Raw genomic sequence first — 16,287 nt, 5'->3', positions numbered from 1 at the left:
GAGATACTTGTAATTAGGATACTCCTCACAGTCCACTATTCTGGCATCAGATCCGAGTCTCAGGACCTGCCCCCTGCAAAGAGCTCTGTTCCCCAGGTGGGTTCCCCAGACCTTGTCACGCATCTCCCCACGTTGTTCTGGAATGGCTCCGGAGCCTCCACCTCTCTCTGAAATCACAGCCACGCCTGAGCATGTTCGAGGGGAGAGTGTTCGTAACTTTCCCCTTCCAGAGGGATGGGTGAGCAGATAAGAACCACTAATCTGACCCATGCGCTAAAACAACGAGCCCGTGGAATACTACTCAGCAATGTGGAAGGGAACAAACCTCAAATACACGGGACAACTGACACAAACTCCAGAGAAGCATGCTAAGTGAGAAAGGCAATCCCATAGGTTATCTATTATATGGCTCCATTTATATAACATTCTGGGACTGACAAAATCATAGACACGGAGGGCAGATTAGGGGTTACTAGGAGCTAAGGAGAAGTGGAGGCAGGAGGGATGTGGGTGTGTCTATAAAGGGGTGGCGTGAGGGGTCCTCTGGTGTGGACGGACTCCTGACTGAGTCCGCCTCAATATCTGGTTGTGACACAGCATTGTAATTTTTTTGTTTGATTTTAGAGAGAGAAACAAACATTAATTTGCTCCACTTATTTATGTATTCATTGGTTGATTCTCGTGTGTGCCCTGACCGGGATCAAACCTCCAGCCTTGCTGTGTTGGGACGACTCTCTAATCAACACAGCTTCCTGGCCAGGGCTACACTGTAATTTTGCAAGATGGTATCACTGGAGGGAACTGGAGCGACTGGAAGGGGCTTGAGGGGTTCTGGGGCTCTGATCAAGTTGAGTTCTTTGGTCTGTGTTCACTTTGAGAAACACTTGATCTGTAATTTCAAATTTTCCTACAATGAACCCGTATGATATTTTGTATCCTAAAAGCTAATGCAAGTTATTGGGCAGATAAAATATATTATGCTCACTTTGTTAAAGATGGCGCTGCCCACGTGGAGGCCTGTCGCCCAGGTGATATTAATGTGTGTTGGGGGAGGGCTATAGGCAGGCAGGATCCTTGTAGCTTGGGGCTTGGTTTTAGGACTAAGCCTTTCCCACCCTATTTGATGTGGGGTGGTGCAATCCCATCATGCCTCAGGTAAGTGACTTTGTATTAGAGACTTCCCTATTTTGTATATTGGATTAAAGGTTTTGATTTCTGCACTATAAAGTGGGGCAGACCAGGACCTTGCTCTCTCTTGGTTCCTGAGATTAGCATTAGAGAGGAGAACAGAGAAAGGCCACGTGGAGGACACCAGGAGAAGCAGTCAAGATGGTGGACTGCTGAGGGAGAAGCCAGTTTATGCAGAGTTTGTGCAGGGAGAAGGAAGGAGATGGGGAACAGAGGTGAATAAGTCTGGTGAGCTAGAAACCTTTGATTCTAGGAAACTCAGATAAGTCAGTAGCTTTGTGAGCACTGAATGAGTGGGTTTTGGGGCCCAGTGTGTGTTTTTACTTGCCCGCCGAGTGCAAGCTAGGATTAAAGATGATGGCCCACCAGTTCGTGGCTGTTGTTTCTTTACCGTCTGTTTGAATCCAATGCGAACCTGCAAGGGCCAGGCGGCTGTGATGGTGGCCGTGAATACTGCCCACACACAGGTATTTTGTTTGTTTGATTTAATCCAGGCAATCGGCCAGCCCTGGGTCCCGGCCACCCCAGCACATCCACTCACCCATCTCGGCTTGCAGTGCCCGCTCCAGGCGGGAGCCAGGAACCCTCTGCCGGAGACGGCTGTCCCGGGTAGACGGGTGCTTCTGGGCTCGGGTCCTGGACGTACTGAGCAACGCAGCTCTTCTAGGGACTGGAAGACCCCCGGTCTGGGGGTGGGAGGCTGCATCCTGGGGCACAGAAGCAGTGAAGGGCTGGCCTAGTGTCCCTGGGGTACTGGAGGATCATGGAGGGAGAGACACGCTGAAGTCACACAGAGGGCACGCCCCCGAGCCCCTCCACACCCTGAACAGTGACCTGACTAGAGGACTGCACCCTGGATAGGAGCCATTCTGAGGACACCCCCATTACACACGCATTTCTTCATAAACTGCAAGCCTCACATGCCTGCCCACCTACGCACAATTATAAAGCTCAACTTTGCTTTTAGAAAATAGACAGAGAAACAGCATTTCTAATCCTTTCTTCCCGTGCAGCCCTGGGTTGCCACGTGGGCCTCCCGGAGGCCAACACCTGGCTTTGGAGGCTGTCCCTCGTGGTGGCTCCATCACTCTGCCCTTCACCCGTGTCCCCTCCACACTCTCTCTTCCCTTTGGGTTCCAGCGGTCTCTTCCCTCTCCAAGGAGCCACCCTGACCGCCTTCTGTCCTCGTCTTCTGCTCACCGTCACCCTCCCCGTTTTATTCATTCACCATTCACTCCGTTATCTCCCCGTCTGTCACTAATTGGCTGAGCAATGCTGGGCAAGTCACTTTCCCTCTCTGAGCCTCAGTTCCCTCTATCAGTCAGACGGGGCAGGGAACCATGGTTGGGGAGGCACTTCGATTCTGTGGCACTGATGGGACAGTGGTGGGGGTCCCCGGGGTACCTGAAGTGGGAGAGCCGATGCTCTGGGGTCTGGGTGAGGGGTGACACTCTGCTGGTTTCTGAGCCCACAAAGCCACTGTCGGTCTCGGGGGACGCCATCCAGGACTCCTGAAAAAGGCAGTGTCCCTTGAAAGTCTGAGCAATGTGCCTGAGGCGACTGGGAAGACCTTTCCGAGTCCGGGCCTGGGCCTCCCGTTCCAGAGGCACACAGACCGCACCAGGGAGGCTGGCCCAGCGCCGGAGAGCCAGGCCCAGGGAGTGAGAGTCCTCAGGCCCTCAGCACCCAGCACGAGCACCAGGCCAAGAACAGGGACTCCGCACCCTGGGAGGACCCTGAGCGCGCCCCCCTTCCCTGAGGCCTGGGAGCCAGGACCCTGGGGAGGGATTCCCGCAGAGTTCCTGAGCTGAGGAACAAAGAGGAGAAAGCAGTCCCGTTACAGGAAGGAGATGCTCCTTTCCACATGCCTTCTGCCCGGGGTCTGGGACCTGTCCTGCTGCAGAAATGCTCAATGAATCAGGAAAACGACATCCATCAAAATTCCTGCATACCAGGTCTCCAGTGTAAGGCACAGAGAGCAGAGACCCAGTGCCTGCCCCCAGGGAGCTCGGGGTCTAGCGCGGATTCCTTACTGTGGGCTCATGAGGACTACGCTGTGTGCGTGTACATGCACACAGGTGCTATTCTATGGGAATACATCACTTCCCATAGCACTCTGGGATCCCTGTAACAGTTTAAACATCACTGCTATAATGGTACAAACAGGACACGGAGTGGAGAACAAGCCCCCGAGCTGTGCTAAGCAGGCTTAGAGGGCTACAGTCTCTCAGGGGAGGGACGAGAGCCTCTGGCAGAGGGATGGGGCAGGGGGAAGCCGAGGCAAAGAGATGGCATTGGGCATAAGCCTTGTATGTTGGGCAGGATTATGACTGGCAGCGACAGAGGCAGGCATTCTGAGGAGGAGTGTTGTAAGCAAAGGTCCAGAGGCAGAAGGCTTCTTGAGGTCCTGAGCCTGCGTCCCATGGGCACCTACCTCCAGGGGGAGCCCAGCCGCTCGGCGTGGAGACTTCTGTGGAAGGTGCTCGGAGCTGCCGCTCCCCTCCAGGCTGCTCAGACTGCTCTGGTGGGAGGCCGTGGACTTGGTGCCCTGAGAGTGGGGTGGCCCACCAGGAACTGGAGGGGCTTCCCGGGCCTTGCCAGGGCCAGGCAGGTGCCCGTCTCTGGCCACGGACGCATGGAAGCCTGCTGGTCTCGTGGACACCATCTGCTGCACAGTCTCCCTGGCGGAGGAGAGGATGTCAGGCCCTGGCACAAGCTGAGCAGCCCTGTTCCGGAAGTCAAGTGGTCCAGGGTACAAGCTCCAGATGCCCACCCTGATTCTGTCCCCTTCTAGCTGTGTGATGTGGGCAAGGCACTTCCCCTCTCTGAACCTCACCTTTCTCAGCTGTAAAACAAAATGCCAATAAAACCCACCCAACACATCACAGGGGAAATAGTGCGGAAACTAATGAGTTCAAGCAGCATCTCCCAGGCTTCAGGAATTTGCATACCATCTTCTCTATCTCAGCCATTTCCCAGAACTTCAGTCTACCCAAGAAGGCTTTATGCACCATCATACATAGAAGACCAGTATTTCGTGTTGCAAAGAGACACTGACGTTGAAAACAAATAAAGGAACATGAAAACAGTATTACTGCAGTCCAGATAGGTCCTGTCGCCTGCTCAAGGCCCTGGGCCTCAGGCCCCTCTCTCTCTCTGAAGGAAGACCAAGAAAGGCACATCAGCCCTGACTGAGACTCTCCCTGATGAACTGAGATGGTCCGAGAGCAGCCAGCAGAACGCTGTTCTGAGCACCACCGCCTTCCTGAGAGCAGAGCCCACTCAGCTCCAAGTCAGCTCAAGGGCAGTGGGCGTTGCACGTTCCACACTCTGAGACGCTGAGCTCCAGGGCGGGGAGACCGTGTCTAAACTGGGAAGAGCTGTCACCACACTTGTCACTTCAGAGTTGGCATGGGACACGTGGAGGGGGCGGCTCACGGACATACTCGAAGGGGCTCCCGGGACTCCTCCCAGCCGGCACCGGGGGCCATCTGGAGGAAAGCCTGGGGGTCTGTGCTTTCCCGCGAGCTGGAGTGCGCCCATCCACTTCCAGGGTTCCGCCCTGTTCTTCCTCCTCCGCCTCCTCCGCCTCCTCCTCCTCCTCATCTTCTGCCCTCATGGCTTCTGGGAGGGACTTCACACTGAGGTACCTACAGATGGACACACAGACGGGGCGTGACCTTTGCCCAGCTGCGACAGCCAAGAAGATCCGGCCGTGGAGCGAGATACCCGGCTCCCTCCTGGTGGACACTCACCGCTCCAGGGGCCCGTGGAAGTCTCGCTCCGCCTGCAGCGCCCTGTGCCTGAGCGGGGCCGCAAGGCCCGGTGGTCCGTCCTCCACCTCACTGCCACCGGGGCTCACTCCCTCGTCCACGTGCAATGCGCGGGGCTCGGTGCCGGCAGAGTCGGGCTTGGGGCCAGAGAGGAAGGGGCAGAGACTCAGCAGATTCCTAAACATTACTTTATAAGGACCTACCTCATGCTGGGTGTTGAAAAGTAAAACATAGGTTAGACGTACCAACTCTACCACCCTTTACGTATGTGCAAATCGTAGGGACCGGATCATATGATTCTCAGCACTACCTTCAGCTGGGCTCCTCCTCCACGCCAGGCACTGTACAGACATCCTTCAACAATCCCGCTAGTCCACACAGTTATTAGAACCCATTTTACAGACACGTATCTGAGGCACAAATGATTTGCCCGAATTGACACAGAAGTGAGGGGCGGAGCTGAGACTTGAACCTAGATTTCCTGCCAGGTGCACCTCTCCTGACCCCTCTCCATTCCAGTATGGATATCAGTCCCCAAAACACCTTCACTGCAGGTGCAGGGAAGCCCCTCCCACACTCAGGCTTGCCCGGTGAGTATATACGATAGCACCTGTGAGTTTTCCTACCCTCTGGGGCAGAGCACAGTGCAAGAGAACGTCCCTGAAATCCCTGGGCCCTCGACGTCAGTGGTCGCGGACTTCCTATCGGTGCCCAGCTCTCTCCCAGCCCCGTCCCCTAACAGGCCGCCTGCTCTCCTACTCCAATCCCTGGCAGACATGTCTTTGCAGCCCAGAGACTCCGACTGTCACCCGAGTGACCACTGCAACACGCAGATGTGATCGTCTCTCTCATGGGCTGCGACATGGACTGGAGAAAATTCCACAGAGCCCCTTCCATGTACAGCCACTGTCCCGGGTCTCCCGTCTTGGGGAACAGTCCCCAAAGCCATCCACTACCAAAGCTAGAAGCCTGGAGGTTATCCTTGGCTCCCCCCGCTCCAGCATCCCCAGGCCAGTCAAATGTGCCTTCCAAACCTCTCAAGTTCATGCTCATCTCTCCATCTGCTCTGCCACCTCCCCGTCTCTCTGCAGTGTCCACACCTGTGAAAATCCTCGTACGCCATGTCCTGTGGGGAAACCTAGCAGTTTCGGACTAAATGTTTGATGTGACCCACCGGCCCTGCATCTTGGCCTCTGCCTGTGGCCTCCCACCACGGCTCTCAGGCCACTGTCCCTTCACTGCCACACTCGGGCCGCACGCTGGAGATTTCCCTGCTGGACCGCACTTCCTCTTCTGCACCCGGCAGTTCCTACTCACTCTCAGATCTCAGTCAGACAATACTTCCTCGAGGAAAGTGTGTCTGACCCCCCAAACTCATTTCGGTTACCCTGCTATCTACTGGCATAAACCCCATTATCCCCCTTCAGAGCGCTGATCTAATGATAACTGAGTAACTGGAGTTATTTCAGCTGGACAGAGGACCTCCATGAGGGTAGCAACCACCTCTCTTTTTGTTTCCTACTGAGTTCCCAGCATGCACAGGGTATACACTTCATAAATACGCAGTAGAGAAGTCAGTTAATGAAGAAGTGAAGGAAGGAAGACACCAACACGAAGAGGCCAGGAGTTACCTCAGGGCAGAGGGTCTGGGAGGCGGGCGCATGGGCTTGTCCCGAGGCAGAGAGCGGGCACCCCGGCTGGGGGGAGGGCGTGGCCAGCGGGCTGTCCAGCGGCAAGTCCGACCCAGCTCGCTCGGGCTCCTGACGGTTCTGCTCCATGTGGTCCTTCAGTTCTTCCAGGCGAAGGCCCAGCTGGAATATCTCTGCCTCCAGCTCCCTGGAAAGGGGAAGCAGCAGCACTGGGCACGAGGGGTGGCAGCCACAGCAGGCACCTCGGGGGCCGTGCTTCAGAACAGACGCACAGGGATGTCCCCGGAGGTCTACTCCCCTGGGGATCAGGAGGCCTCAGCCTGAGTGCCCCTCTGCCAGCAACAGGCCATGGGACCTGGAGAAAATTCCTCCCTCTCTGACCTCAGTTGCCCCATTCTGCAACAAGGGGTTTCAGCTCTTATCTCCAAGGTCCCTTTCTCATTGCAGTGAGTCTGGAAGGACACAAATCTCAGCCTTCAATATTCGCCCAGTTTTACATGTGGCTAATTAGGGTAGGGCGTCTCCCTGCTCCCCTAGTGTATAAACGACACTGCAGTGGGACCCTCCTGGGGGCCGAGGGGACGGACCTGCCCCCTCTGTCCTCCCTGGCCCCCCTCCCCAGCAGGTACCTGCCAGGATCAAATTTCCCAGGCATCCTCATGGAGTCGGCAAGCTGCCGAGCCGGGTGCTGCTCCCTGCAGGCCTTCAGGTATTCTTCCTCCAGGGCCGAGTGGACAGCCTTTAGCCGCTGGAAGCCCTGAAACCACACCAGGCGTGTTGAGGGAGCCCTGAGCGCCCAGCCCCTGTGAACTCTGCCCCTGTGAACTCCGCTCCTGCAGACACAGTGGGCAAGACAGCCCCGGAAAGGCCAAGGGCTTTACCCTGGGGCTGCGGAGGCCTCTGGGTCCCCGGGAGGCTGGGGCTGGGGGTCTCTGGTGCCTGCCTGCCCGGGTCGAGCTCTCTGCCATTAGACCAACAGGGCCTCGGCACGGCATGGGGCCTTGGCACCAGCTCCCGAGGGCACCGGCCCTTCCTGGGTAGATCTACAAGAACCCCAACGTTCTATGACAGTTACAATGTCAAATGTGCTTTCACTGTGTCCCCATAAGGACTAACTAGTACTTGAGAGACCATGGGTCTTCATTCTTAATTTTACAACACTGGGTTTAGGAATTTTAGTCAATCTTTTCCCAAATCCTTATAAACTATCACGACAGATGATGTTATCACCACACTACTGATAATGATAAATAACATTACTGAGCCCTGAGGCTGTGTTAAAACACTTCACATTATTCTTTGACCTTAAACATAACCCTAATGAGAGGGGTATATTATCATCTGCATTGAAAGAGGAGGCAACAGGCACAGAGAGGTTCAGTTGGTGATAGTCACAGTGAGTGAGCAGGATACAAAGCAGAATTTGAACTCAGGCTCCAGAGCTCATGGGCCTAACTATTATGCTCAGCCCGCAAAGTAAATGTGATAATAGCCAACACACAGCTAATCCTATGGAAGGGGGGACCATTATCCCTGGATCAATATCATCCCATCCCACTCACTCTGTGCTGACGATGGACTGAGGTCAAGGACAACCTAGAGGCTAGTCCCCAACTCCCTGAATATGAAGGAATTAGGACAGAGGGGAAGAAAATGAATGGTTTTAACTTCCAAGGTCCTTGATGATCCACTCAGTGAAATTATCACATGTTTGTAAATAGAAAATACACGTGACGTCTGTACAGTAACAGAGGGAGCTACTTGTGGTATAACAGCTCCTACAAACCAGGTGTTGCATCTGTCCCTCTGGCCCTCCCTCTCCCCATCCTGTTCTGTGCCTCGAGTAGCAGCGGGGCTCCCTACTCGCTGGCTTCCCATGAGGTCTGTCTAGCAAGAGGCACCTGCCAGAGGTCACAGGCAAGAGGAGAGAGGCCCGAGAGGGAAGGGCTCTAGGCAGCGGTTAGTCGCTGGGCTTCCCTGTTCCTCGTCAGGCCCCCAATGTTCCGAATGTTGCCCCATGCCTGCTAACTGCCTCTTCACTGACCCCCACACTCCCAGCTTTGAGAATTCCATCTGCTCCTCTGGGACCCTGATGCAGCAGAAACCTCAGTTTTAAATATGACAACAGTTACCTAGAAACACCAAAGTCCAAAAGGAAGTAAGCCAATAATGGTTAGATCATGGGGTCTTCCCCATCCACATCCTCCCCCCCCCCCCCGTTTTCAATTTTTTGGCAATTATATTATAATACAGAAAATAAAAGAGAAAAGGCCTCTTCTCTTTCTGGTTGCCCAGAGCAGGATAATTGGTGGGAAGCCATGCAGGGCAGTGATTATGACCCTGGACTTGGGAATCAAACAGAAGCGGGCCCAGGCTCAGATGCCTATTAGTTGTGTGGCCTTCAAGTCGCATCTCTGGGATTCACTTTCATCCCAGTTCAATGGAGGTGATGACCGTAACTGCCTTACTGGGTCTTTATGATGATAAAATGAAATAATGCACTGAAAGTGCTTGCTATAGTGCCTGGCACACCATCATCACTGAGTAATAAGTGGTAACTATGCTATATAATGATCGTTATCAGGGAAAGCTAAGCGGAAGCTGTTTCTCCTACAAGGAGACACTGTCTGGGATTCTCTGGCCTGTCTTGCAGCAAATGAGACTTCAGAGCCTTTGCGATAGGAGACAGAGCCGTTATCTGGCAGCTCTAAGGGCATCCCCCGAAGTTGGAGGTACCTTGAGTTGATCTTGGGGCGTCAGCTGTCCTCTCTGCATCAGGCCCGCAAAGAACTCCACCTGGACATTGGGAGGAGAAGGAAACCCGCTCCATTAATCCAGACCCTGGAAGACGCGACCTGCAGACTCCTGCACTCGGCCCCATTCACCCTTTGGCACGAGGAGCTGGGTCCCGCCCCAGCATGTGGCTTTCTGCCAAGCACAAAGAAGCATGTGCCAGAAATGGACTTCATCACTGACCTTGGCCATGGCAGCCTTGGGAAAATTAAAGGGGAACCTCCAAGAGCTTACTGACAGCAAAGCACGCTCACTCACATGCACGAAGACATGTGAGGCAGCGTATTGACTGCAGCACAGTCAGGGTGGGAGGGCGGTGGGGGCGGGGGAAACCAGGTTAAAGGTCCATCTGGGGAATAGTATGCAGACAGCAAGAAGAGGAAGGCACATGTGTATGTTCTGATGTGTCAGTGCCTCCAAGACCTACTTTTAAGCATCAAATAAAGGTACGGGGCAGTGTTTCTCATACGCTACCATCTGTATAAAATATGTGGAGAGAGAGAAAGGAAAAATATAAATACAGTTGCTTGTATATCATAAACTGTCTCTAGAAGGATGCAAGAAACTGAAACATTAGCTGCTCCTAGGGAGAACTGGGTGGTGGAAGGCTGGGATGGGAGGGAGGTTTTCTATTCTGTTTCTTTCGAACTTCGAGCAAAGTGAATTGATTGTCTACCTAGAAATAGATATTCAAATTTGGGACATTAAGTCAAGGTAGCGTATCCTTCTTTGACCCTTTCTATGAATGCATGTGTGTGTGCTGGACATTTCTGCAGGGGACAGGATGGCCAGGGAGGAGAAGACTTCTCACTGAGTGCACCTGTGTACAGTGTGAGCGTCTTCACAGTGCGCCCACAGTGTTACCTTTACGACAGATTTTAATTACCAGAAAAGGCAAAAGATGATTTGGGGTTCATTTCTGGAAAAGCTCTATCTAAATCAGTGTTGAAAAGTAACATAGAAATTTATATAATACAACTATACAATCTACATAACAAAATAAAACTGTAATAAACTATATAATCTTTACAACATAAAATAAAACTGTAATGAAAGCTACATATGTAATTTCAAATTTTCTAGTAGCCATATTAAAAATGTAGAAACAGGTGAATTAATTTGAACAATATATTTTATAAGCCAGGTAGCTCAGTTAGTTACCGTGTCGTCTTGACACGCCAAGGTTACCGGCTTGATCCCCAGTCAGGGCACAGACAAGAATCAACCAATGAAGGAATACATTACGTGGAACAACAAATCGGTATTTCTCTCTCTCTCTCTCTCTCTCTCTCTCTTCCTCTCTTTCTAAAATTAATTTTAAAAATTACCAATAAGATATTTTATATTCTTTTTGTCACACAGCATCCTCGAAATCCAGCGTGTGTTTTCCACTTAAAAAACACCTCAGTTTGCACTAGCCATAGGTCCAGCACGTAATATCCATGTGGTCAGTGGCTCCTGCATCAGACAGCACAGCCCTGGATCATTAGGGGTCAGCTGCTGCCCCAGCTCCGGCTCAGTGCGATGACCTTGGCTTTGCTTCGCTTTACAGCACGCAGGGTAAAGGGGAGCGTCTCTCCAGCTACAGGACCCAGACTGGGAGCAACACTCGTGCTATTACACCAGGGATGAGCCTGAAAACCTTCTGCTAAGTGAAAGAAGCAAAAGGACAGTTTTATAGAAAATGTCCAGGACAGGCAAACCCACAGAGACAGGAAGTAGATGAGCAACCAGCAGGGGCTAGAGGAAGGGGAGTGGAGAGTGATGGCTTACTGCAGGGGTCCCCAAACTTTTACACAGGGGGCCAGTTCACTGTCCCTCAGACCGTTGGAGGGCCGGACTATAAAAAAAACTATGAACAAATCCCTATGCACACTGCACATATCTTATTTTAAAGTAAAAATAAAAAAAACGGGAACAAATACAATATTTAAAATAAAGAACAAGTAAATTTAAATCAACAAACTGACCAGTATTTCAATGGGAACTATGGGCCTGCTTTTGGCTAATGAGATGGTCAATGTCCGGTTCCATATTTGTCACTGCTAGCCGTAACAAGTGATACGACGCGCTTCTGGAGCCGTGACGCGTGCGTCCCGCGTCACTGGAAGTAGTACTGTACGTGAGTGATGCCACCACATACAGGACTCCAGAAGCACAGGGTGCGGATGACCACTAATGAAAGAGGTGCCCATTCCGGAAGTGCGGCGGGGGCCAGATAAATGGCCTCAGGGGGCCGCATGCGGCCCGCGGGCCGTAGTTTGGGGACCCCTGGCTTAATGGATATGGAATTTCTTACTGGATGAGGGAGATGTTCTAATAAGAATGGTAGTGGGTGGTGCATGACTGTGGAGAATTAAAAATCACTGAAGCATTAATTTTAAATGAGTGAATTATATCTCAATAAAGCTGTTAGCAAAAAGAAGACAAAGAAGAGGAGGAGGAAGAAGAGGAAAAAGAAAGGAATGCTAGTGTTTCTCTGAAAAAAAAAGTTTTTCTGAACATGGTGATGTATATAACTATTCCATTTCCCCGTGTGTTTTTTTTTTTATAATTTTTAAAAATATTTTTCCATTGATTTGAGAGACAGGAGGAGAGAAGGGGGAAGGGAAAGAGCTGTTCCTCCTAGTTGTTCCATTTAGTTGAGCACTCATTGATTGCTTCTCGTATACATGCCCTGACTGGGGATCAAACTGGTGACCTCGGCACGCCGGAATGACGTTCTAGCCACTGAACCAGACAGCCAGGGCTACCCCATTTCTCTTCTTGCATTGACAACTAGAAAGATCAAAGCCAAATAAATACAAATCTGGTAGTGTTCAGGGTCCAACAGAACACTTGGTTTGCTCACTTTACCCTGTAAATTTAATGTTTTTTACCCTTACTTCCCCTTTGCCCCAGTTTCCTCACTTCCGTTTGTACAATGTGGTTATAAAGCATGTATTTTCTAAGCCATTTTTGAAATAAGGCCAAGTGCATAGTTATAAACAGACCTACAAACAATTCACCGTTATTTGGACTGTCTGATGAAAATATAAAGGCCCTTTGAGAGGTGATTGAGAACTGGTTTCTGTTATGAAATGAACTGAGAAAGTAGGGTGACTTATCCCAAAGAGGCAAGGCTAAGTGGCGGCTCTATCACCCTTCCAGAATCCTGAGAGCCGAGAGTGTCCCCCAGGGGTGAATCAGGAGACATGTGGCCTCTAAAACCAGGGAAAGGCTCATTTTTGACATGATCAAGTTGACTCTGGCAAGGTGGAGACAAGTGAACTTCACAGAGAGCCTCTCGTCTAAACAGGCAGAGGCTCTGCTTTCTCCAAGTGACTTACACCCACCTAGCAAAGCTGGGGTTCCACTCACCTTGGCCAGCAACTGGCTGGCCTGAGAAGCCAGCACCTGGGTCCGCTCTGCTGACGGCTGGTCCTGGGCAACGCCTGGGGTCTCTGACAGCCACCCTGGGCCCGGCGCCCTGGAGGGCGAGGAGGGGTTTGGGTCTCCTCTAGCTGATGACCACGCTGGAAAATGCAACCACTAAACATCAGAGCCAAGACAGTCCTTCCTGAGGCTGAGAGACTGACGCTGCCCTCCCAACCACGGCCTCTGTCACCACGTTGTATCTCCATCTCATGACTGCACCATCCTCACACAGGTCCACAGAAGTGGGCTGGGCAGTGCTGTGCCCGTTTACAGGAGAGCACAAGGTCTGCCTCTGCCCCGGTCTCACAGCTGGAGCCAAGCCAGGCCTCGGCGCTCCCAGCCAATACGGTGGGCTCTCACTCAGAAAGATGTAGCATGTGACCTTTACATGTGCTGGCCTTTCTGACCCTTGGTCTCTTTAACTGTCAGTGGGTAACACCAGCATGTACCCAGCCATGGGGATTAACTGGGACCACGTGTGGCAAGGCTGAGCACAGGCCCTGGTCCCAGGGTGGGCTCCACACTAACAGTGATCTTTGTCATGCAACTCGCCCAAGATCACCCGGCTGCTAAGGGGCAGAGTGAGGGCTTCCCCCAGGCTGCTCTGGCTTACAGTGGGATACCTTCCATATTTCCATTCGACCTCTTCACGTCAAAGGGCCCAGAGAGGGGCCTCACATCCCTCCCTTCCCTGAACTGGAGCCAGTGCCACCCCAGGGTGAACCAAGTGTCCCCAGAGCAGAATCATAGGCAGAAGGAGCCCTCCGGCCATGCCGCCTCTCCCGGACTCACCTGAGGTCTCAGAGGCCTGGGCTGAGGTCTCGGAGGCCTGGGGGGCCTCGGCGGGCCCCGGCCACCGCTCCACAGAATGGGGCTGTGGGATGGTGAAGGACAAGACCTTGGTCCCCTGCGGCACCGTCCCTGTATAGAGGCTGTGGCTGGGCTGGGGCGGGTCCGAGTACAGGTTCACCTGTCAGGGAGAGAGGCCCAGGCAGACCCAAGTCAGGACTGAGGTTCTAATCCCACCCAAAGTCCTCACCGTCATTCACACCACCACTCAGGCACTCGACAAATCTTCTGGGAATAATGAGCGGCACCTGTGAGAGGAGCCCTTGGGGAGGGAAGCCAAAGACTGGGCAAAGGGTTTCCAGTTCATTCTCTATGGCATTTCCACAAGGGAGGCTGGGCAGGGACCATCAGCCCCATTTTACAGAAGAGAAAACAGATTCAGAGAGGGTAAGTCACTAACTCAAAATCAGCTGATAAATGCTTGGCCTGGGATTATAACCTGGCTTTGACCCCAAAGTCTATGGCTTTTTAAATTAATAATTTTAAAATAATATTTGTAATAATAATTTATACTATAACCATAATAATATAATCAATATATTTAACAAAGCAAATATATATGATCATGATATAACATTTATTAATAAAAACTTGCTAATAATAATTATCACGTTGACAATATCAGCAGTTAATGGCTGTTTGAGTGAATGAGTAAACCAACAAGTAAATGAACTCCTCCCTGAGTTGTGGCACCTTACCATCGTTGAGGATGGACTTGACTTGGTAAATAGCCCAGCATGTGGGAAAGGAGTTTGCAGTCAGGCAACTGGCCAGGGAAGACCATTTGAAACTCAAAATTAGTGGAGACCCATGTACCGTACAGTGGTTTCGAGCAGGGTCGGCCAACACTGTTTTTGTGAATAAGGTTTTAGTGAACACAGACAAGCTCGTTTGTTTAGGTGTTGTGGATGGTTCTCTCATAATCCAACTGCAGAGTGGAGTTGTTACCATAGAGACTGTGTGGTCCACAAAAGGGAAAACAGTCACTATCTGGCCCTCGGCAGAGGAAGTTTGCTGACCCCTGGCTTAGCGTGGGAGCTCTGCAGAGCTGGGATTCACATCCACCTTCGGGTCCCAGACTTGATCTCTCTGTGCACAAAGTGAGTGCTCAGTAAACAGCAACTGCCACACTCACATTCATCATCTCCACTAATACCATGATGACCACCATGATCACATGATCACCATCATCATCATCATAACCACCATTGATCACCGTCATCATCACCATCACCACCACCATTGATCACCATCACCACCACCACCATCATTATCATCTCCATCACCATCACTATCACCAGCGTTAACAACATCATCATCACCACCATCACCATCATCATCACCATCATCATCACCATTGATCACCATCACCACCACCACCATTATCATCTCCATCACCATCACTATCACCAGCGTTAACAACATCATCACCACCATCACCATCATCATCACCATCACCATCATCATCACCATGATCACCATCACCACCACCATCATTATCATCTCCATCACCATCACTATCACCAGCGTTAACAACATCATCACCACCATCACCATCATCATCATCATCACCATCACCATCATCATCACCATGATCACCATCACCACCACCATCATTATCATCTCCATCACCATCACTATCACCAGCGTTAACAACATCATCATCACCACCATCATCATCATCATCTCCATCACCACCACCATTGATCACCCCCGCCCCCGGGAGGTCCCTGGAAAAGCCACTCCCTGTGGAGCCTCAGTGCCCCCTGCTCCTCAAGGTGTCAGGCCGCTTATCTCACTGCCTGGTGCTTCCCCACGGTCAGGAGTAGGCAGTTCAGGGTGGGCCACTGGAGGGAGCTCCCTGGCACCTAGGCAGGCAGTTCTCCCTGCTTAAGCTGCTCTTCACGTCCTGGAGGTGGCAGAAAAATCTGCTCCACAGTGAGGGACAATGGCCCTGCGTGGTCGTCATCACTTAGGCATACTCCCCCCAGCCCCCATCCTCCCCATCCCCCCAGTCCTGCCTCCAGCTGCCTCTTCCTTTCAGGCCCAGCCTCCAATGAGAACAAAGCTGGATTTTAATAATCCCCTCAGCCATCTGCTCAGACCCAAATGCGGGCCCTTGCCGGCCAGCGCCCTCTCCTTCCAGGGTGACCCAGATCTGGGGGAAGCCAAGCCCTCCGGGTCCCCCCTGTCCTACCTGTCCCTCTCCCAGCCTCAGTCCGGGCCCACGAAGGCCCCAGGAGTAACGGGACAGGCAGCTTCCAGCATGAGGCCCCGCTGATTTAGGGGGTCAGGGAGCTTGGAGCAGAGGGGCCTAAGGCTTGTGCAGGTGCCCTGGAGTGGGGGGCTGAGGGCGGCGGTGGGCAGCCACTGAGCTGTCTTCCATAACACAGCGGGCACCCACCCGGGGCCAGGGCATCCTACATTCTCCCTGAGCCTGGACTAGCTCCCTCAGCAGGGCTAATAGCAAAGGGGTGAATCAGTGAGTGTGGGAAACATTGGGTTAAAAAACTGACTACACTGGCACAGATGGGTTTCTCACAGCCTTTAAAATGCTAATGGGCTTTATAAATAGGGTGAGAGGAGGGAGTGGAGAGTATAGGAAACGTTTCCCAGTT

The 16,287-nt window shown here is 52.2% G+C and overlaps 1 protein-coding gene across 4 annotated transcripts in view; it reads right to left on the bottom strand.

The window, feature by feature from the left end:
- Positions 1 to 16,287, bottom strand: part of AKNA (AT-hook transcription factor) — a 57,216-nt gene that overhangs the window by 15,498 nt on the left and 25,431 nt on the right. For all 4 annotated transcript variants that reach the window (XM_066256414.1, XM_066256413.1, XM_066256415.1 and 1 more), the window contains 10 exons: positions 13,613 to 13,790; positions 12,764 to 12,918; positions 9,347 to 9,406; positions 7,240 to 7,367; positions 6,593 to 6,797; positions 4,944 to 5,098; positions 4,635 to 4,838; positions 3,623 to 3,869; positions 2,593 to 2,699; positions 1,730 to 1,941 (listed from right to left, as the gene is read on the bottom strand). In XM_066256414.1, coding sequence (XP_066112511.1) covers positions 1,730 to 1,941; positions 2,593 to 2,699; positions 3,623 to 3,869; positions 4,635 to 4,838; positions 4,944 to 5,098; positions 6,593 to 6,797; positions 7,240 to 7,367; positions 9,347 to 9,406; positions 12,764 to 12,918; positions 13,613 to 13,790 — 1,651 coding nt within the window. The remainder of the gene's footprint in view (positions 1 to 1,729; positions 1,942 to 2,592; positions 2,700 to 3,622; positions 3,870 to 4,634; positions 4,839 to 4,943; positions 5,099 to 6,592; positions 6,798 to 7,239; positions 7,368 to 9,346; positions 9,407 to 12,763; positions 12,919 to 13,612; positions 13,791 to 16,287) is intronic.

The sequence above is a fragment of the Saccopteryx bilineata genome, chromosome 2, assembly GCF_036850765.1.
Source record: "Saccopteryx bilineata isolate mSacBil1 chromosome 2, mSacBil1_pri_phased_curated, whole genome shotgun sequence".
NCBI lineage: Eukaryota > Metazoa > Chordata > Mammalia > Chiroptera > Emballonuridae > Saccopteryx > Saccopteryx bilineata.
This window is presented reverse-complemented; position numbering and strand designations above follow the sequence as displayed.